The following is a 16,526-nucleotide window of genomic DNA, read 5'->3' as shown; positions in this document are numbered from 1 at the left end:
ACGGTGGTGACGCTTATAGCAAAACCGTCGCGAGAGGCCGAGCTGATGGAGGCTCCGCCACTCTTTGGTGACACAAACTTACCAGTCACGGTGTAAGCACCTTCAAAGACACCTGAAAGTTAAACATAGACGTAGAAGATCATTACATGCACAACACATATTGGTATTGTGTTAGTTGCCTATTACAGTAACGCATCGCAGCTTCTAGCATGAGATTCACGGAGCTCCAGGAAATCAGAGACTTCGTCTGTCACTCAGCTGATTCTCTTTCATGTGAATCCCGAAGCTTAATGAAGGGCATTGTGTACGATAGTTATCACGGATCCTCATTTTCACTGACACGTTAAATAGGTCAGGCCTCAGGGGTCTAAATGGGACTCGGAAGCTCTCAGTCTCGCCCTCTCCAAGTTGTCACCGTCATGGCTACGATAACTGCCACTGCCCCCGATCAACATGAGATTCGTATAATCACGCCGTACGTCGGCTCTAGTCGCATCCTCTCGAGCTCACCAAACACGCACCGTCAGCATCGGAATGTTGGGCTACGGCTACAACGCCTCAGAGTTCCTCGACGCTTGCGAGAAGCGCCGCCCCCATGCCATCATCTGCGATTCGGGTTCGACTGACTCTGGCCCTCAGAAACTTGCTCTGGGAGTGACCACTTGCCCGCGCGAAGCATACGTCCGCGACCTTGGACCTCTATTGCTCGCCTGCGCCAAGTTCCGCATCGCGATCCTCATCGGTTCGTGCGGTGGTTCTGGAACGAACGCACAAGTAGACCTTTTCGCCGATATTGTCCGCGAGCTGGCAGACACACACGGTTACTCGTTCCGCGTTGCTAAAATATACGCAGAGTTCGACAAGGACGTTGTCAAAGCCAGTATTGGAAGGGGTAGGGTGCACCCCTGCGGGCCTGTTCCTGCCCTTACGGCGGAGGATGTGGATGCAACGCCTGTGATTGTCGGCCAAATGGGCGCCGAACCATTTCTTGACGTGCTCAACGCCGACGAGTCGGTTGATATCATCCTTGGCGGGCGGGCGTACGATCCCGCACCTTACGCTGCGCTCTGCTTCAAGCATGGAATTGAGCCCGGCATCGCCTGGCACATGGGTAAGGTGAGCAACTCCACATACCTTTTTGAGGATTTTGAATCTTATACACACCCACAGATAGTAGGTGTTCGCACTGATAGTGGCCCAATCCCGAATTTGACGTGACGCTCCAGCTAGAGTGCGGTGGGCTTTGCGCTGAACCTAAGCAACAGATTATCTTCACAACCATTCGGCATTCCAGCTTTGACGTCGAACCGACCGCACCCTCAGCGCGCTGCACATGCATCTCCGTTGCCGCACACACCCTGTACGAAAAGACGCGCCCGGACCTCTTGCCGGGGCCCGGCGGCGTGCTTAACCTACAGGGCACGACGTACGAGCAGCTCGATGAGCGCGTCGTACGAGTCCGCGGTGCTGTGTTCGAGCCAAAGCGGTATCAAGTGAAGTTGGAAGGTGCCCGCATAACGGGCTTTCGTACTGTATTCATCGGCGGAATTCGAGACGCAGTGCTGATCTCACAGATAGATGTGCGTGCCCCCTGCGGTGACGATAATGCATGGGGGTGCTGACTATGAGTTGTCAGCGCGTACTCGATGTGGTAGAGACGTACGCCCGTAGCATGAATCCCACGTTCAAGGGAGAGGATTGCCGCATTGCCTTCCATGTCTATGGCAAGAATGGAGTGCGCAGACCCGTTTCGGCACTGATGCCGGCCTAATGTATGGCTTGCAGGTGATGGGTCCTCTTGAACCGGTTAAAACGCCGGCGCACGAGCTGTGCATTCTCGGCGAGGTACTTGCACCCACCCAGAAATTGGCGCACGGGGTGTGCAATGCCTTGCGCGTCGCGCTGTTGCATGCGCCATACCCGTACCAGGTCTGCTCCGTGCCATCTGTTGTTTGTCCGACGTAAATTTGACCATCTTTGTAGATCGCGACAGCGGGAAACATGGGCAGCCCGCTCACGCCTTTGGAGACAGATATTGGGGAGGCCTCCGAATTCTCTATTTATCACCTCTTGGACATTGATGACCCGCATGGGCCATTCCCAATCTCGTACGAGACGGTGGGCTCCCCTGGCGCAGAGCCAAGGTATCCATCCTATCCCGCTGCCGCTCCGGGAACTGGAGCGGCCACAGAGAAAGCCAAAGCGGAGGCGGGCAAAAGGATGCAGGCACTAATACGCGAGATGGAGACGCTGCGTGTGAACCCGGCTGGTAACTGGCAGAATGCTATCAAGAACGGCGAGAAGAGCGTTAAATTGAGAGACATTGCGACCGTGCTGAGGAGCAAGAATGTGGGTTACCTGTTTACAGCACAGTAGAATGATACTGATAGACTGGCATAATTTAGTCTGGGCCGTACGAACTCACCTTCGACGTGATGTTCCCCTCGGATGAGATTTTCAATGCCGTGCAAGACAGTAACGAGCTAACAAAGGAGGTTCTCGCGCGCGCATACGGCGTCGAGCCCGAGGCTGTCATCGCATGTCTCTTCTTCAAACAGGCACGCGCGTTCAAATTTACTATACCTAGGTTTGTAAGGAAGCCCCTTTCTGGCCCAGTCTGACTGACATGTTCTTGTTGTTGTGACAGGGTGCATTCGAATGGCAGTTTTGGTGAGACGGATATGCATGGTTGTCAGCAACACATCCCTCTAGGAGATATCGATGTTCCACTCCTGGTCCGTCGCGGATGACAAACGGAGTTCAGTTATTCTTCTCGCTGTCCGTAGATTACGATTGACATACTGCCTGTTCGTGAATCTCACTGTGTGTTGCATTTGAAACGAAGACATTCAGCCTGGCTTTATTTATTTCGTTCAGTTGTTGAACGTCCTTAATTCCAATCAATATCCGCAGATACAAAGGAGGATCGACTGACTGACGGATATTGATGTTTCCTGCTTCTGAAAGTTTCCTGCAGAATCATCCATCAATACTGGTATTACTTGGGGCATGTGCATGAAACCCCGCTCACCAATGGGAACCAGCAGACAACTACGGTTCATAGATCATTGGCCAGAAAAACTTCTGAGATTAAAATTGGCAAACTAGGTGGGTGGATTATAGAAGGGAAGAGCACCTGACTTATCAGAACGAACAATATCATTATCCTTGAGACAGACAATGACCACAGGATGCAAAACCCCACCCACATCAAATCAAATCGCTATGCAATTGCAGACTAAGGAAAGTAGGGAGAAACAATGTGTAATACCGACAATGGACGATCCCAGCGTGTCGAACAAAATATATCAATATCTCCCCTTCTGAACGTTTCCTCTGTGCAATGTTTCAGCATTACTACCACTGGATCACAACATTAATGGACTCACCTGTTCGACAGGGCCAATTTGTGGACATCCTCCTTCTTCCTTATCGCTGGACTGACTTCCTTCGAATCGGTCATTGTTCCCTGCACGATAGCAACCATCTCACGCGCGAGGCGCTCCTCCAGAAACTGCCCGGGGCGAGCGTCACTGGCGGCCAATATCCACTGAATAGAATGATGCATGCGCTGCTGCTCGTTGAGTGCTATAGGATACACTATAGTCCTCCCTGCATGCCTGACCGAAATGCACCGCACGGCAGGGGCGACGGTAAAGATGGCATTCCGCAGGATGGGCAAGGGCGGAGCACGCGTCAGGGTGTGGATGTACATGAGAGTGCGGGTGACAATTCTCTGGGCCTTTTGACGGTTACCATTCCTTTGAATGGTACCGGCGATGAGCTGCAAGAGGGGGTCTTCTGCCGGGGGAATTTGCGTGGTGGCAGGAGCGTTGGATGTAGATGCTGCGGTTGGCCGTGCGGATAGCGACGCTAGATTCGTGAATGCGCCTGTCTCTCCTGATGTTAGAGACCCTACGGCGGAGAGGGTATCTTGCATTGTCGACCCTGATGCACTCGGTGCAGTCGAAATCCTGCGTGTCGAATGGGCGAGCGCCCTCCCAGCAGCTCGCCGAACGCTTGGCAGCATCACCAACTGTAATATTACCTCAATTCATGTTCTCGCGTATCTCGCTGAGCACCACTCACTGTTTTTCACTGAAAAGAAACGCTCAGGAGACGCTAGACCTATGTAGTCGGAAGTTGGCAGGGTCCAAAGGACGGCGCACAGGCGATAGTTGTAGTTGTACCCGGACTTAACAAAGGACAGAGTGAATGGGCGCTATTCGCGACGTGACACAGTGTTGTGCCGGTCGACCTCTGGTTTACACGGTCGACGTGTCGACTTTGCGACTATAGTCGACGTAGACTTTCGGTCGACAATTTTTGGTGAACTGTCCCACGTTCCGCGACTGTTCGGCATTGATTCCCATTGGCGGGCGACTGAAAATCATGTGATGAGACCAGTCACATGCTGGATCCTGAGCGCCGCTGTGCCACAACGCAGCGGCATCGCTTTCCACAACAGGTTATTGCGCTGTTCGGTCCCCAGACTGCTTCTCAACAGTCCTGGACGTGTCTTGTGTGTCGTAAAACAAATTTTGCTGGTAGTACATATCATCAAGTTGGAGAGACTATTTTTTTTTGCTGCTTGCCCCGGCGGTGGTTCAGCCACACAACTTTTGCCATAAAAGGCGAAAAGTCGACGGTCGACAGTCGACTGTGTCAACTAGTCGACAAAGTCGACGGTCGGCACGACCGATGTCAACTGGTTTGCGACCGGCACAACACTGACGTGACATGCACGCTGTGAGTGTGACCTTAAAACTGTATGTTTTCGTAAGAAAACATATCCTCTGGGGACCTCTTCGGGCTGGTCTAAGACTAGCTCAAAATCTATGGTACTGTCCAATTCCAGAAACAAAGGTATACACAGCACACCAGCACGACAAACAACTAGCGGACCACTCTGCGTGGGTCGCTCGGCAGCTGGACCGGAGACTGGCTCGCACTCCTCGAGCCGTGTCTCTGCAGCTGCCTCCGCTCCTCCGAGCGCAAGTGAGTCCGTTCGTCCACCGCATCCAGCTCGTCGTCGTCCTCATCTACCTCCGGCAGGCGAGACAGGCCCACGCTGTCCGGGCCTTCGTCGTCTAGCGTGTTGAACAGCGGCAAGCTCGGTCCGCGCTGATGGGAGCCCCGGCGCGCGTTACCATCCATCCCGAATCCACCGCCGGAACCGACGGGCGTGCCCGCTGTACCGTTCCAGCCATCGATGGACGCCCGCCCGCTGATGCTCAGTCGAGGGTTCATCAGACCGCCTTCGAGAGCGCTATGTCCGTTCGCGGTGGGTAGTCCCTCGGGTTTGCGTGAAATCTCGAGGAGGTGCACGCCGAGGAAAGTTGTGATGAACCCGGCGAGTAAGGATATCGAGTTAGCGGGATCTTCGGTGTTCAAGCCCTGGAAAAGGATGACAGATGCTACGATGGTGGCGGTGGAGAAGCCGACATAGTACATTGGATTAACGCTTTCATACAAGAGTCAGCGCAGCGTTTCCGGCAGCATGGGGGCACACATACACATTTGTGGAGAACGTGTCAAGTGCTTTGTTGAAGTAGTTCATCTGGACTAGGATGCAGGTGACGACGACGATCGCGAAGACGTACGTGCTCGGATGGGTGAATTGGTTGTGCCCAGCGAACGTAAGCTTCACAGCAACTCCAAACCCCTTCACGCCCATGATAGACACAGAGCCTACGAGCGAACAGATTGAGATGTAGACGACAGGATTTGTCCGCCCATATCGAGGCACAACGGCGTAGATCATTACGAGGGTAAATACCAATACGGTGAAGCAATACAACAGGAAACCTGCGGGACGTGACCATCAGATATCGCCTTCTGACAAAAGAACTTGTAAGGCGGGTCATACCGGGTTGAATGGCATAGTGTAAGATTTCGTCCACAGTCTGGATGTCCTTGTCTGCGGGCGCATGCAAAACGATAATTAGAGAACCAAGCAGGCATAAGGCACATCCCACACGGCCCAGATGGCCGAGTTCTTCATTGAGCAGCAATGACGCAAGGATAGCTCTGAGAAGAGAATCCTGGTCAAGATGAGGGAAATTGTAAAGCCCACCACACGAACCCAATGATGACACTAAGTGCTCCGAGAGGGGTCACCAATATTGGTGGTGCAAATGTGTAAGCGGCGAAATTGGCAACTGACAAGTTATCAGAGGCTGAGTATGGGTAAGAATGCAGCGTGAGCTCCTACGTACGTTCTCCCAGCACCACTGAACGGAGGTTAGACGTCTATGCATCAAGTTGTACTATTGAACGCTTACATGTTGACATACCAGCCCACCATATCGGACTTTTGAAGTATGAATAGTCGTCAGATGCGGTTGCGTACGCTGAACGCTCTGCAGCATCGTTGAGGCCCTGCATAACACAACAATACGTTAATTGAGACTCATCTGCCAGAGACATATTCGGCACCTTTTTGGTGATGATGAAACTCGTTCCAATGGCTAACGAACTAGAGACGGCAAGTGCAAGCCCGATGTACTTGTCCTCCACCATCGCGAATTGTAGTAAAGAAAGGTTGCTTCTCTTGAGTCGTGACGGCTCTCTCGCGAGCCAGGGAGTGTGGGAGGGCCGTCAGAGGCCCGGGAATAGATTCCAAGGTCGACGCAGGCCAACGCCTGCAATTGTCGCCGAAGGTAGATGGTTATGCGGAAATAGAACGACAAAAGTTGACCCACCTAAGTCGCTGGGTCATGAAAAGACATTTGAGCTGTATAAATATAGCTGCTGGATCGAAAGGCGCGGCACTCACCAGTAGATGTGTATTGACTGAGTTGCAAGCGTGCGGTTTGCATAGCATGGGCGTGACAAACTTACGGTGTGACAAGGTGGTCATCTCCACGTGGCCATTGTCGGCGGGCAGTCTATTGAGGACGAGCTTGGGCTGCATGTTTCGACTCCGAGCAGCCTTCCGAGTGTCTTCTAGGATCAAAGAATATTGTCTCTGGCAACATACGAGACTCCCACTGCTCCGGAAGGGTTTTTCGTCCACCATGACTACCTCCGGGCATACTGTCGACACGACGAGCCGACTGCAGGCTCTACGCGGGCTAATGTCGCTGCCAGAATATGATGTCGGTGCGGTCGTGATTCCCAGTGAAGACCAGCGCAAGTGATTCTGTATCATATCTATAGAAAGACGTGTAACGCGAGGGGGCCTTCAGATTACAGCGAATATATCGCTCAGTGCGACGAGCGTCGTGCTTTCATTTCTGGCTTCGACGGATCCGCAGGTACGCGTGCGATGCGGGCGCACGAGTGCGCTATCAAGACATGTTAAGGTTTTATGTGATAATTCTGGTTGCGAATGTCTCCAGGCTGCGCGATAGTGACCTCAAGGGATGCCTTCCTCTTCACTGATGGTCGATACTTCCTCCAAGCTGAGCAGCAGCTTGACAAGTACGTATATGATTAACTCAAATGTGTAAGAACATCAATGACTCTTTTAATGCCAGGAATTGGACTTTGATGAAGCAGGGCCTGCCAGGTGACTATCCAGTGTGAGCTCGCATGAACGCCTACCTGACTCTGCCCCAATGAGATGTGCCTACATGGCAAGAATTCCTGTCCAAAGTATGTCACCATGTGTATCTGTCAATACCACCTTGTATAACATTTGTTCGAAGAGACTGGACAGGAATACCCGCATTGGCATTGATCCTACGCTCATAACTGCTAGTCAGTCACTCGTAATCACTTCAGACATCGAATTGAATATTGCGCAGCGGACGCCGAGAACGTGCAGAAGGCACTCGCATCCACTGACTCAAGATTGATATCTCTGCCTCGGAACTTGGTGGACCTTGTGTGGAAGGATCGCCCTCCCAGGCCCGCCAAGAAGATTTTCCCTCTGGACGTCAAATACTCTGGTGTGGTCTATCTTCTGTCATTACTGCTACCTATTTTCTGATCCCGTACTGTTCTCTCCGGGTGTCAGGCGAGTCCCATATGGAGAAGATCAAGAAGGTCCGCGGGGAATTGAAGAACAAGAAATTACAGGCCATTGTGATCAATATGCTCGACGAAGTCGCCTGGCTCTTCAACCTCCGTGGTTCGGATATTGATTTCAATCCTGGTAAGCACCCGCAGACGCCCTTGTTAGCTGGAAATAGCTGTGTTCACGATGCACTGCCGTGATAGTATTTTTCGCATACGCAATCGTGACACACGAGAAAGCTCTTCTCTTCGTCAATGCCGCACAAGTGGATGAGGCTGTCCTCTCACATCTGGGTCCAGAGGTCGAGACTCATCCGTACGATACGTTTTTCTCCCACTTGAAGGAACTCGGCGCGGAGCTCGGTCTCAACAACACTGCGGTGATTACTCACTCCGCTGAGTACCATATTGTTGCACTCAATGCGTTGTGACTCTTCGCCTGTGCAGCAGGTGCTTGTTAGCGACAAGACAAGTCTGGCTATCGTGGACGCAATTGGTTCAGTACGTACAGCAGCTCATGCCTTCGCGCAGCGGCACCGTCTAGACATAGCTAAATTAGATATCATCTGACATCATTAAGGACCACATCCTCGTCTCCCGCTCACCTGTGACGGACCTCAAGTCGATCAAGAACAACACCGAGATTGAAGGCAAGGCACAACCACGCTTAATGATCAGTGTCTAATTCCAATTAATTTCCACGTCGCCGTCTTCAGGATTCAGACAATCCCACATCCGGGACGGTGCCGCCCTTGTGCGATATTTTGCGTGGCTGGAGGAGCAGCTCAATGGCGGCGCTGAGTTGACCGAGAGCCAGGTAGCAGACCAGCTAGAGAATTACCGCTCGTGAGTTACTTGTTGATTTCACGCATGGTGACGTCTGAACCTCGATTCCAGGGAGTTGGACCTATTCCGTGGTCTCTCCTTCCCCACTATCTCGTCTACGGGCCCGAATGGCGGTGCGTCTAGCGAGTTCTCATGCCGGAGGTTGCCCCTGACTATCAATTTCAGCTATTATACATTACACGCCTGACCCAAAGGATTGTGCGATTGTCCGCAAAGACCAGGTGTGTCTGGTTTGAGCTTTCCAATTCGAGCTGTGAATTTATCTATCAACCACAGGTATATCTGTGTGACTCTGGAGGTCAGTTGTCATCTCGCTTTGTTTACATTATCATGCGATGACTGCGCACAGGTCAGTACTTCGACGGGACGACCGACGTGACAAGAACACTGGTGACACATCGTGTATCTTATAAACTACCAAGCACCTTACTGACTTTATGTAGCACTTCGGTATACCGACGGCCGAAGAGAAACGTGCTTTTACGCGTGTCTTGCAGGGACACATAGCTATTGACACGGCTATATTCCCGAATGGTACAACAGGTGCGACACCTTCTCACCGCGAACGTCCCTGTTTCACATGACTGATGTAGCTCAGGATACATCATGTAGGGCTATATACCGCGAAGGGTTGATTTACAGTCTCACACTGATATTCAGAGATTCATTTGCGCGGAGACCGCTTTGGGAGGACGGTCTTGGTGAGTATGCTCAAACCAGTCAAGGATGATAGTATCAAGTACTGATTATAATCCAGATTTCCGGTAAGGCCTCGAGCCCTTCGTTCAAGTAATTGCTCATCTGCGTTCTCAGCCACGGCACAGGTCACGGCGTCGGTGCGTAGAGTCCATTATACCTGTGTGGACCTTCAATACCTATCCCGCATAACAGGTCATTATCTTAACGTGCACGAAGGCAGGTGCCTTGACTTCTGATTTAACTATTCGACGAACTTACATCGGACACTCCAGGTCCGCATGGCATCGGTGTACGCATAGGTTGGCGATCGCTTCAAATATGACCTTCCCTTCTCCTGACTACACGTTCGAACTCAGCGTATAACAGCACGCCCCTCCGGAACGGGATGACTGTCTCCAACGGTAACCGATTCAACCTTTCTTGGGAAACACACTCACATTTCCCCAGAGCCGGGCTACTACGCCGATAGCCGTTTCGGGATCCGCATCGAGGATGTTGTGATCGTCCGCGAAGCGCAGACCCCCAACAACTTCGGCGAGAAAGGCTATCTCTGCTTCGAGCACGTTACGATGGTACGTACCGCTTCCCTGCCATCGATCGTCGCAAGCTCGTGCAGCTTACTTGCCTGGTTCCCCCGGCGCTTCCGCAGTGCCCGATACAGAAGAACCTAATCGATGGCGCGCTGTTGAGTCCCCGCGAGCGGACGTGGCTCGATGCGTATCATGCGGAGGTCTTGAGGAAGGTGTCACCGCTCCTGCAGAATGACGGGCGCGCGCTGGCGTGGCTGCAGCGGGAGTGCGCGCCGTTGTAGAGGTGCGAGACGGGCATAATTCAGGACTCCAACAGTGTGGTGTGTATGTCTAGTGTATATGCAGGAACGAATCGAATGGACGATGTATCAATAATCATACATCACTCTGGTGCAATGGGTGAGCAGACAATCGGCGAGGAACTAACTTATCACTAAGTACATCTATGCATCGGGAATAGCCAAACGAACAGGCGCAGACATCGCCAGATACTTGTCCTCCGTGTATGGCGGGTAGCGCAAGTTCATCAAATGCTCTTCGCTGCAGAGACATGGACATTGAGCGATAGTCAGAAATGTAAGGGTGACGAGACAGTGGACGTACGATGGGGGAACGTTGATGTAGCTCCGCAGGTGAGTGAATGTTTCGAATGCATGTTTGCCGTACCACCGACCATCTGTAAGGAAGTGAGTGATACGATCACCTCAGCAGGCGGCTATGAACATACGTCCGGAATTGCCCTGTCCGCCGAACGGCATTTCATACACTGCAGGTGGGATCTTCAGGACTTCTCTATTGCGGTGAAATCACGATACGTACCGGCCAACTGGCTGTATGTATCATTGAGCACCAGTGTGCCGCTGTTCGTGCTGTGCAATACTAACAGAATTCCAGCTCAAGTAAGGCAAGGGGAGATATAGAAGGCATACTCACACTTCTGCTTTATTTGTTCCGAGTTGGTGAACGCGTACAGCGCTAACGGAATATTCCTGCACACAAGATTCATCGACAAATCCACTATCCGATTGAATGAAGGCAAACGGACTGGGAATCAAGAATCCGGATTGCGTCGTCGAGGTCCTCTACGGTGATAATGGGAAGAATAGGACCAAAAATCTCACTGAAAGAGAACGCTTGTCAGCGACCGTCATCTTATCAATGCGGTACGCACTCTTCCATCAATACGTCATCCATCTCGACGCCCGTGATAACCGTTGGGGAAATTCTCTCCTCACCGTCGTATTCTCCACCAATTACGATCGTACCTTTAGTGTGCTCAAGGAGATTCCTCAAGCGCGCATGGTGCGCCGGGTTAATGATTTTGCCCCACTGAGATCCTTCGTGGAACGGACCATTCGGCCAGAACTCCCTGTACGCTTTTAACAATCCTGCGATGAACTCGTCCACTTTCGCACGGGGAACCAACGTGTAATCTGGAGAGACGCACAGCTGCGCGGGAACGAACTACAGTGAGACCGGCCGCCTGATCCGCGCGATAAGACTATATGCGTCTTACCTGGCCAGAGTTCTGCAGCTTCCCGTACAGCACCCGTTTCGCCGCTAGCTCCATGTCGAAGTCGGGGTCAATCACCACGGGCGACTTCCCACCCAGCTCGAGGGTGATTGGCGTCACGTATTTCGCAGCCGCATAGGAGACGATACGGCCGGTTTTCTCACTGCCGGTGAACAGGATGTGGTCCCATCGCAAGTCCAGGACGTGAGTTGTCTCCGGTATTGCACCATTTACGACTTGATACCCCTCGGGATCGAGATACTTGGGAAACAGTTCTGCTAGAAGAGCTGCTACCGACGGTACCAATTCGGGGGCCTTGACCACTGCAGCGCACCCAGCAGCAATCGCCCCCACCAGGGGGCCGATCGTGAGGATGAGCGGGTAATTCCAGGGGCTGTGAACAGCCGAGCGACCAGTTAGGGACTAATTAATGGAAAAGAAGCCCGACACGTACCCGATGATGAGCACGACGCCCTTGGGAACTTTGTAGACGGTTGTGTCCCACGAACTTCGCCATGCTGCGACCTTCGGCTTTTCAGGCTGCGTCCACTCATCCAGGTTCTCGACTGCGTTTAGGACAGCACCTAACACTGCGCCGATCTCCGCCTGGGATGATTCTAGCCGTGGCTTGCGCAGGTCGGCATAGAGTGCGTCCTCGAGAGCAGTTGCATTGTCTTGCACCATACGCGCCAACTGCAGCAGCTGGCGTCGCCGGTAGTCCAAGGATCGTATTACTCCCGACTTGAATGTCTTCACCAACCTAGCATGAATCTTATGTTCACGATGTACACTAAGTCAACATTCCCAGTACCAAATATCCGATGGGTGACTTGCCTGGTCAATCTCCTCGGGGGAGGTATACCGCAGGGATGTGGACATGGTGGTAAAGAGTGCGGGCGAGAATCTATCGTGGACACCCGTCGCGCTGGGTTATATGCCACGGGAGATCAAGCATGACTATTCAATGACAACTTACTTGGGACGTCACCTGGTGTGATGCATCGATGAGAAGGAGGGGAGCCTTCTCAACGGCTTGGCCTCTCCAGAGTCATCACGTGTCGCGACTTGCCACCGTCCCCTCGGGCCTCTTAATTTTTCTTAAAATAAGATACTGAAACCTTGGAGCCACTCTGCCTTTATGTCCAGCACCGTACCTCAAAACGATAGTGGATTGAAAGACTCTAGATTGCAAATATTGCAGCACTGCTGGCGGCCGAAAACATGCATCCTCATATGACGCACCTTCTCTGACATTTGTCTCATTTGGGTAGTCTAATAGAGCAGCTATCCTAGCATAGTGGTCAGGTCCCGCAATCCTAGAACTTCTGGGAAACGATCGCCAACTTGAGCGTCGACGGCTGAGAGCAATTCGGCACTGCGCGCACGGGTTGCGGACACGATACCCGCGCACACCAAGCTCGTTCTCTGCGCTATTGCAGTATCCGCGCAAGCGTAGGCCAATGTCCAGCGTACCGCTGATAGGTTATCCTATACATTCTTCCTGTCTTCCTTTCCCACAACCGCTTCTCCCTCGAGGTCCTGCCCATATTTCACCGAGAGAGCGCGCGCAGACCCAGCGAGCAGCCCGCCCTCATCCGTGCGCCATCCGGAGGTCTGCGCGGACTGAAGGAAGGAAGGGAACATGTCCATGACCTTGCAAAGCGAAGTCCGAACGGCGCCGATGCGCTCGTCGAACGTGTTCGGAACGGACCCGACAACGTGCAGTGCCAGCTCCAGCGCGTGCGCCCATCCTTTGAGGTGATCGATTGCAGTGTGTCCTTCCTTCATGCAAATGCGCAAATGCAACGATGTGTGCTGTGGGTTTGGATCGAACCATAGGACGTATCTCTCGTCCGTGAAGACCTCGAGTATGGCGTGCACCTGTGAGACAGATAGATCGCCGTCGGAGCCACGAAATCGCGCATCACCAGAATTCGATCTGATGGAGTGATGAGAGGACAATATGGATGCGAAGGGGGCGCCGATTTTGCAGAACCCTAGACGCAGTCGTGGGCTAGAAGCGTCGTACAACGTAGCAGGATTCCCAAATATGCGTTCACGCCTTGCTACCGCTTCGGGAGTGAGAATAGCCTTATTTCCCTCTAATTCACACACACCGAGTGAGAGTCCGGGGAAATCAGAGTAGATTATGGACCGGGACATACCTGCGAACTTGGCGCGATATGCCATCCAAACAATATTCGCCCGCTGTCTGTTGAACGAACGCATCACGACGGCTCTGACGGCAACATAGTTGGCGGCGAGGTGGCAGAACAAGAGCATGAAGAACACTAAATATGTGGGGCCGGAGCTGTGAACATAGTGCATGACCACGGTTCCACCCTGCAAGAAGTTTGAGGCACCACAAAACATCATCAGATGCTTACTGACCAGCATGCCAAGCAACGCAAGGACGGTTTCTTTGCTCCCATCTTTCGCATTTAAGTCACCCACGTCTCCGATCCTATTCCCGGAAGTCGCAAAGTGCACCGTCAGCGCTGCCTTGGACCCCCCGGCCACAACGCCGCAGAGTGCACGGAATGTACCGCTGAGACATAGCGATACGACGCGGAGGTACGAACTCGAGCCGTAGGATACGAATGGATACCGCAGTGAGATGCTCACGGAAGTGAGGTGCGGCGACAGCGCGTCCAGCAGAATCGCAGCGTCATTAAATATGTCCGCGAGTAACCGGTAGGTCTTCGCTTCCGGGAAAAGAGACGTCCCAAGGTAGTAACCGGCTATTACGGCTGTGCACGATTGACCATGGTCGGGCGCGCGGACGTTTCAAAGTGTCAACAGAGGGAGCGGCCAACAGAAATGGAATGCTGACTTGTTAGACGACCGAAGACATCTTGGATTACGGTGAGAAAAATCGCATGGGTGGCTGAGGCGGACGCATTGCCGACACCGTGTCCTGCAAATATGTATGGATGGAGGGAACGAACATCAAAGCGGTAAATCATATGTGGCTTCATGTAGGAATTTACCTTCTAGCACCGCTCGAGATGCGATGAGCCCAGATAGAGAGCTGCAGAACGCTTGCACTGCATTATATATTTGGTATCTATAAAGCTAGAGTTAAAATATCGCGGACAATTGATCCAGACAGTGCATGCGTACTGTAGATAATCTGTACGGTGTAACTCAGTAAGAAGCGTAAACTGAATTTGAGAAATATACGACCGATTGCTTTCACCTACCTGGCGAGACACTAGTTGGGTAACCTGCGGGCAGAAAGACGTTAGCCAAGAACAGCCGCCAATTCGTTCTTCCTTTGTCAGCTTCCACGACCCCCAGCTGTCACATACATCAGTTCCCATTAACGGTGCCATGATTTGTTTGAACGACATACGTATTCCCCGGGAGGTTTGCCAGAGGCACTGGTCGTTGAGAACGCTACATTTATCCGTCCTGATTCATCCCTTTCAGTGATGGTAAACTGCATGTTCCAAGTGAACCGAGTTTCCTATCTCGCAAAACTTCTACTGTACTGGCAAGACAGGACGGCGAGCAGTGAACTGTTTTTGGTGCACGTGACAAACGCGTGCGTCGCGTCGCGTGGTACGCGGTGGAGACGCGCGTCAGGTCTACGCTGTATGCAAGCTATATTCTGGCTCTCAGTCGCCTAACAATTCAACGTCGTGATGAGCTTGTAATGATAACGTTAGATTATTTTGAGAGAAAGGCTAAGATTAATTTCAGGATCCGCTTAGCCGTCACGGTGTATACGTTTTAGTTGTCGCTGCAAGGCTCTATTACTCGTGGTTGGAAAGCAACAACTATCGTGACAGAGACTGGTAGTACAAAGAGGGATGTGATCAATACTGTACGCCAGGAAGACACCCGTAGATGACGTCTCATTCGGCTTTCTTGAATATACAAATTGTGTCAGCCAACATGAAGTATATGCCCAGCGACGATCTGCCCACCCACACACGTCAGATACGAATATCCAGTGGGGAAAGAAGGTTGAAGTAGAGTATCTACAACCTGCCTTTCGGAGACTACCATACACCTCCCTGAATCAGGTACGAGCTCACTGATTAGTCACTACATACACCCTTCCACTACCGTCTGCAGGCGCACGCAAGCGCACGCAAGCCTGACACAGCGACATCTGGCCTAAATTACCGCGCTCTCTGCAGGCCAGTGTGAGCTATGCCGGCATCGCTACGAAAAGAACAGTGTACGAGGCAAACTGCATGGCCTGGGGCCTTAGTTGTCCGTTTTATCGTGTACTGATATTTTCCAACGTTCGCACTAACCTAGTATTTCCAAACTCTTGAGCGTACCATGCAGCGCTCTTGAATATCGCTGGAAAGGATTAAGCACGTTCAGCAGTTTAATTTGTTATGCGTCGCGAACGAATATTTACGTGACGTCCGAAAACCAACAGGTAGACTCCCGATAGCACTGAACAGAAACTTGAAGTTCTTGGGTTGGTGAAAATCGCCCGAAAGACTACTGAGTGAAGCTTTCAGAACTGGAACAATTCACTGGAAAAATGAGCGGAGCGTTTTGCTTTACCTACTGCGTTGGTAGGTTTTAAGTGGTGAACCGACGCACCCCTCATACCTGAGAGTCATTGTACGCTACTATGAATGACAGCCGCCCTGCCGTACCCCGACCGTGCCTAACCATCCATAGATCGATCGTTTCCTACGGCATAGTGAGTACGGCATTAGGAACCGAAATCATTCTCTGGGCGGCCGGCATGATAATTTCCGACGCGGTAAAAAGTACTAGTGCCCCGGAAGCCAATTTTCCTGACGCATAAGGTGACAAACTGGTCAGTGAGCTTGAGGCCTGACCCTACAAGAGCCTACAAAGGGAATCGGTGAGTGTTTTCCTTGTGAATGACGGGGAATGCGATGCACATTAACATTTTGTGGCACAGTGCAGTCGAAAGACTTGGTGCAGCCGAGGCGGTAGAGCCGAGTTCGCGGAAGGGCGCGATTCTGAATCCAGACGAT

The 16,526-nt window shown here is 52.1% G+C and overlaps 6 protein-coding genes across 6 annotated transcripts; 2 read left to right on the top strand and 4 right to left on the bottom strand.

Annotated features, from left to right (window-relative positions):
- Positions 1-371: 371 nt before the first annotated feature.
- SCP_1501700 (hypothetical protein) lies at positions 372-2,750 on the top strand (the record flags this gene model as incomplete). Its single annotated transcript, XM_027764275.1, has 9 exons — positions 372-475; positions 528-1,111; positions 1,175-1,179; positions 1,266-1,580; positions 1,637-1,735; positions 1,786-1,929; positions 1,984-2,349; positions 2,406-2,587; positions 2,648-2,750. The coding sequence occupies 9 exons, from the start codon at positions 372-374 to the stop codon at positions 2,748-2,750; spliced, it is 1,902 nt and encodes a 633-aa protein (XP_027620076.1).
- Positions 2,751-3,308: 558 nt separating this feature from the next.
- SCP_1501690 (37S ribosomal protein S7, mitochondrial) lies at positions 3,309-3,940 on the bottom strand (the record flags this gene model as incomplete). The annotated part of the gene is made up of 2 exons (XM_027764274.1): positions 3,309-3,336; positions 3,390-3,940. The coding sequence occupies 2 exons, from the start codon at positions 3,938-3,940 to the stop codon at positions 3,309-3,311; spliced, it is 579 nt and encodes a 192-aa protein (XP_027620075.1).
- Positions 3,941-4,896: 956 nt separating this feature from the next.
- Positions 4,897-6,522, bottom strand: SCP_1501680 (DUF803-domain-containing protein; the record flags this gene model as incomplete). Its single annotated transcript, XM_027764273.1, has 7 exons — positions 4,897-5,464; positions 5,517-5,808; positions 5,870-6,030; positions 6,086-6,161; positions 6,219-6,233; positions 6,285-6,381; positions 6,439-6,522. The coding sequence occupies 7 exons, from the start codon at positions 6,520-6,522 to the stop codon at positions 4,897-4,899; spliced, it is 1,293 nt and encodes a 430-aa protein (XP_027620074.1).
- A 557-nt stretch (positions 6,523-7,079) lies between these two features.
- SCP_1501670 (Probable Xaa-Pro aminopeptidase) lies at positions 7,080-10,318 on the top strand (the record flags this gene model as incomplete). The annotated part of the gene is made up of 26 exons (XM_027764272.1): positions 7,080-7,134; positions 7,191-7,259; positions 7,344-7,425; positions 7,482-7,513; positions 7,568-7,599; positions 7,653-7,704; positions 7,752-7,895; positions 7,964-8,101; positions 8,167-8,342; positions 8,410-8,463; positions 8,543-8,612; positions 8,679-8,808; positions 8,860-8,921; positions 8,974-9,029; positions 9,085-9,106; positions 9,158-9,198; positions 9,252-9,351; positions 9,407-9,416; positions 9,469-9,509; positions 9,566-9,572; positions 9,622-9,644; positions 9,700-9,723; positions 9,780-9,806; positions 9,864-9,908; positions 9,955-10,079; positions 10,157-10,318. 26 exons carry the CDS (start codon positions 7,080-7,082, stop codon positions 10,316-10,318), a joined length of 1,779 nt encoding a protein of 592 aa, XP_027620073.1.
- A 162-nt stretch (positions 10,319-10,480) lies between these two features.
- On the bottom strand, positions 10,481-12,429 carry SCP_1501660 (Beta-apo-4'-carotenal oxygenase; the record flags this gene model as incomplete). The annotated part of the gene is made up of 10 exons (XM_027764271.1): positions 10,481-10,577; positions 10,641-10,713; positions 10,765-10,803; positions 10,857-10,916; positions 10,971-11,026; positions 11,083-11,157; positions 11,209-11,486; positions 11,554-11,944; positions 12,005-12,321; positions 12,385-12,429. 10 exons carry the CDS (start codon positions 12,427-12,429, stop codon positions 10,481-10,483), a joined length of 1,431 nt encoding a protein of 476 aa, XP_027620072.1.
- A 609-nt stretch (positions 12,430-13,038) lies between these two features.
- Positions 13,039-14,998, bottom strand: SCP_1501650 (predicted protein; the record flags this gene model as incomplete). Its single annotated transcript, XM_027764270.1, has 8 exons — positions 13,039-13,652; positions 13,716-13,893; positions 13,942-14,300; positions 14,384-14,467; positions 14,541-14,617; positions 14,674-14,683; positions 14,754-14,850; positions 14,906-14,998. 8 exons carry the CDS (start codon positions 14,996-14,998, stop codon positions 13,039-13,041), a joined length of 1,512 nt encoding a protein of 503 aa, XP_027620071.1.
- Positions 14,999-16,526: the final 1,528 nt, after the last annotated feature.

The sequence above is a fragment of the Sparassis crispa genome, assembly GCF_003851025.1.
Source record: "Sparassis crispa DNA, contig_000014F, whole genome shotgun sequence".
NCBI classification, from domain to species: domain Eukaryota; kingdom Fungi; phylum Basidiomycota; class Agaricomycetes; order Polyporales; family Sparassidaceae; genus Sparassis; species Sparassis crispa.
The sequence above is the reverse complement of the archived record's forward strand: the minus strand, read 5'-3'. Positions and strand labels throughout refer to the sequence as shown.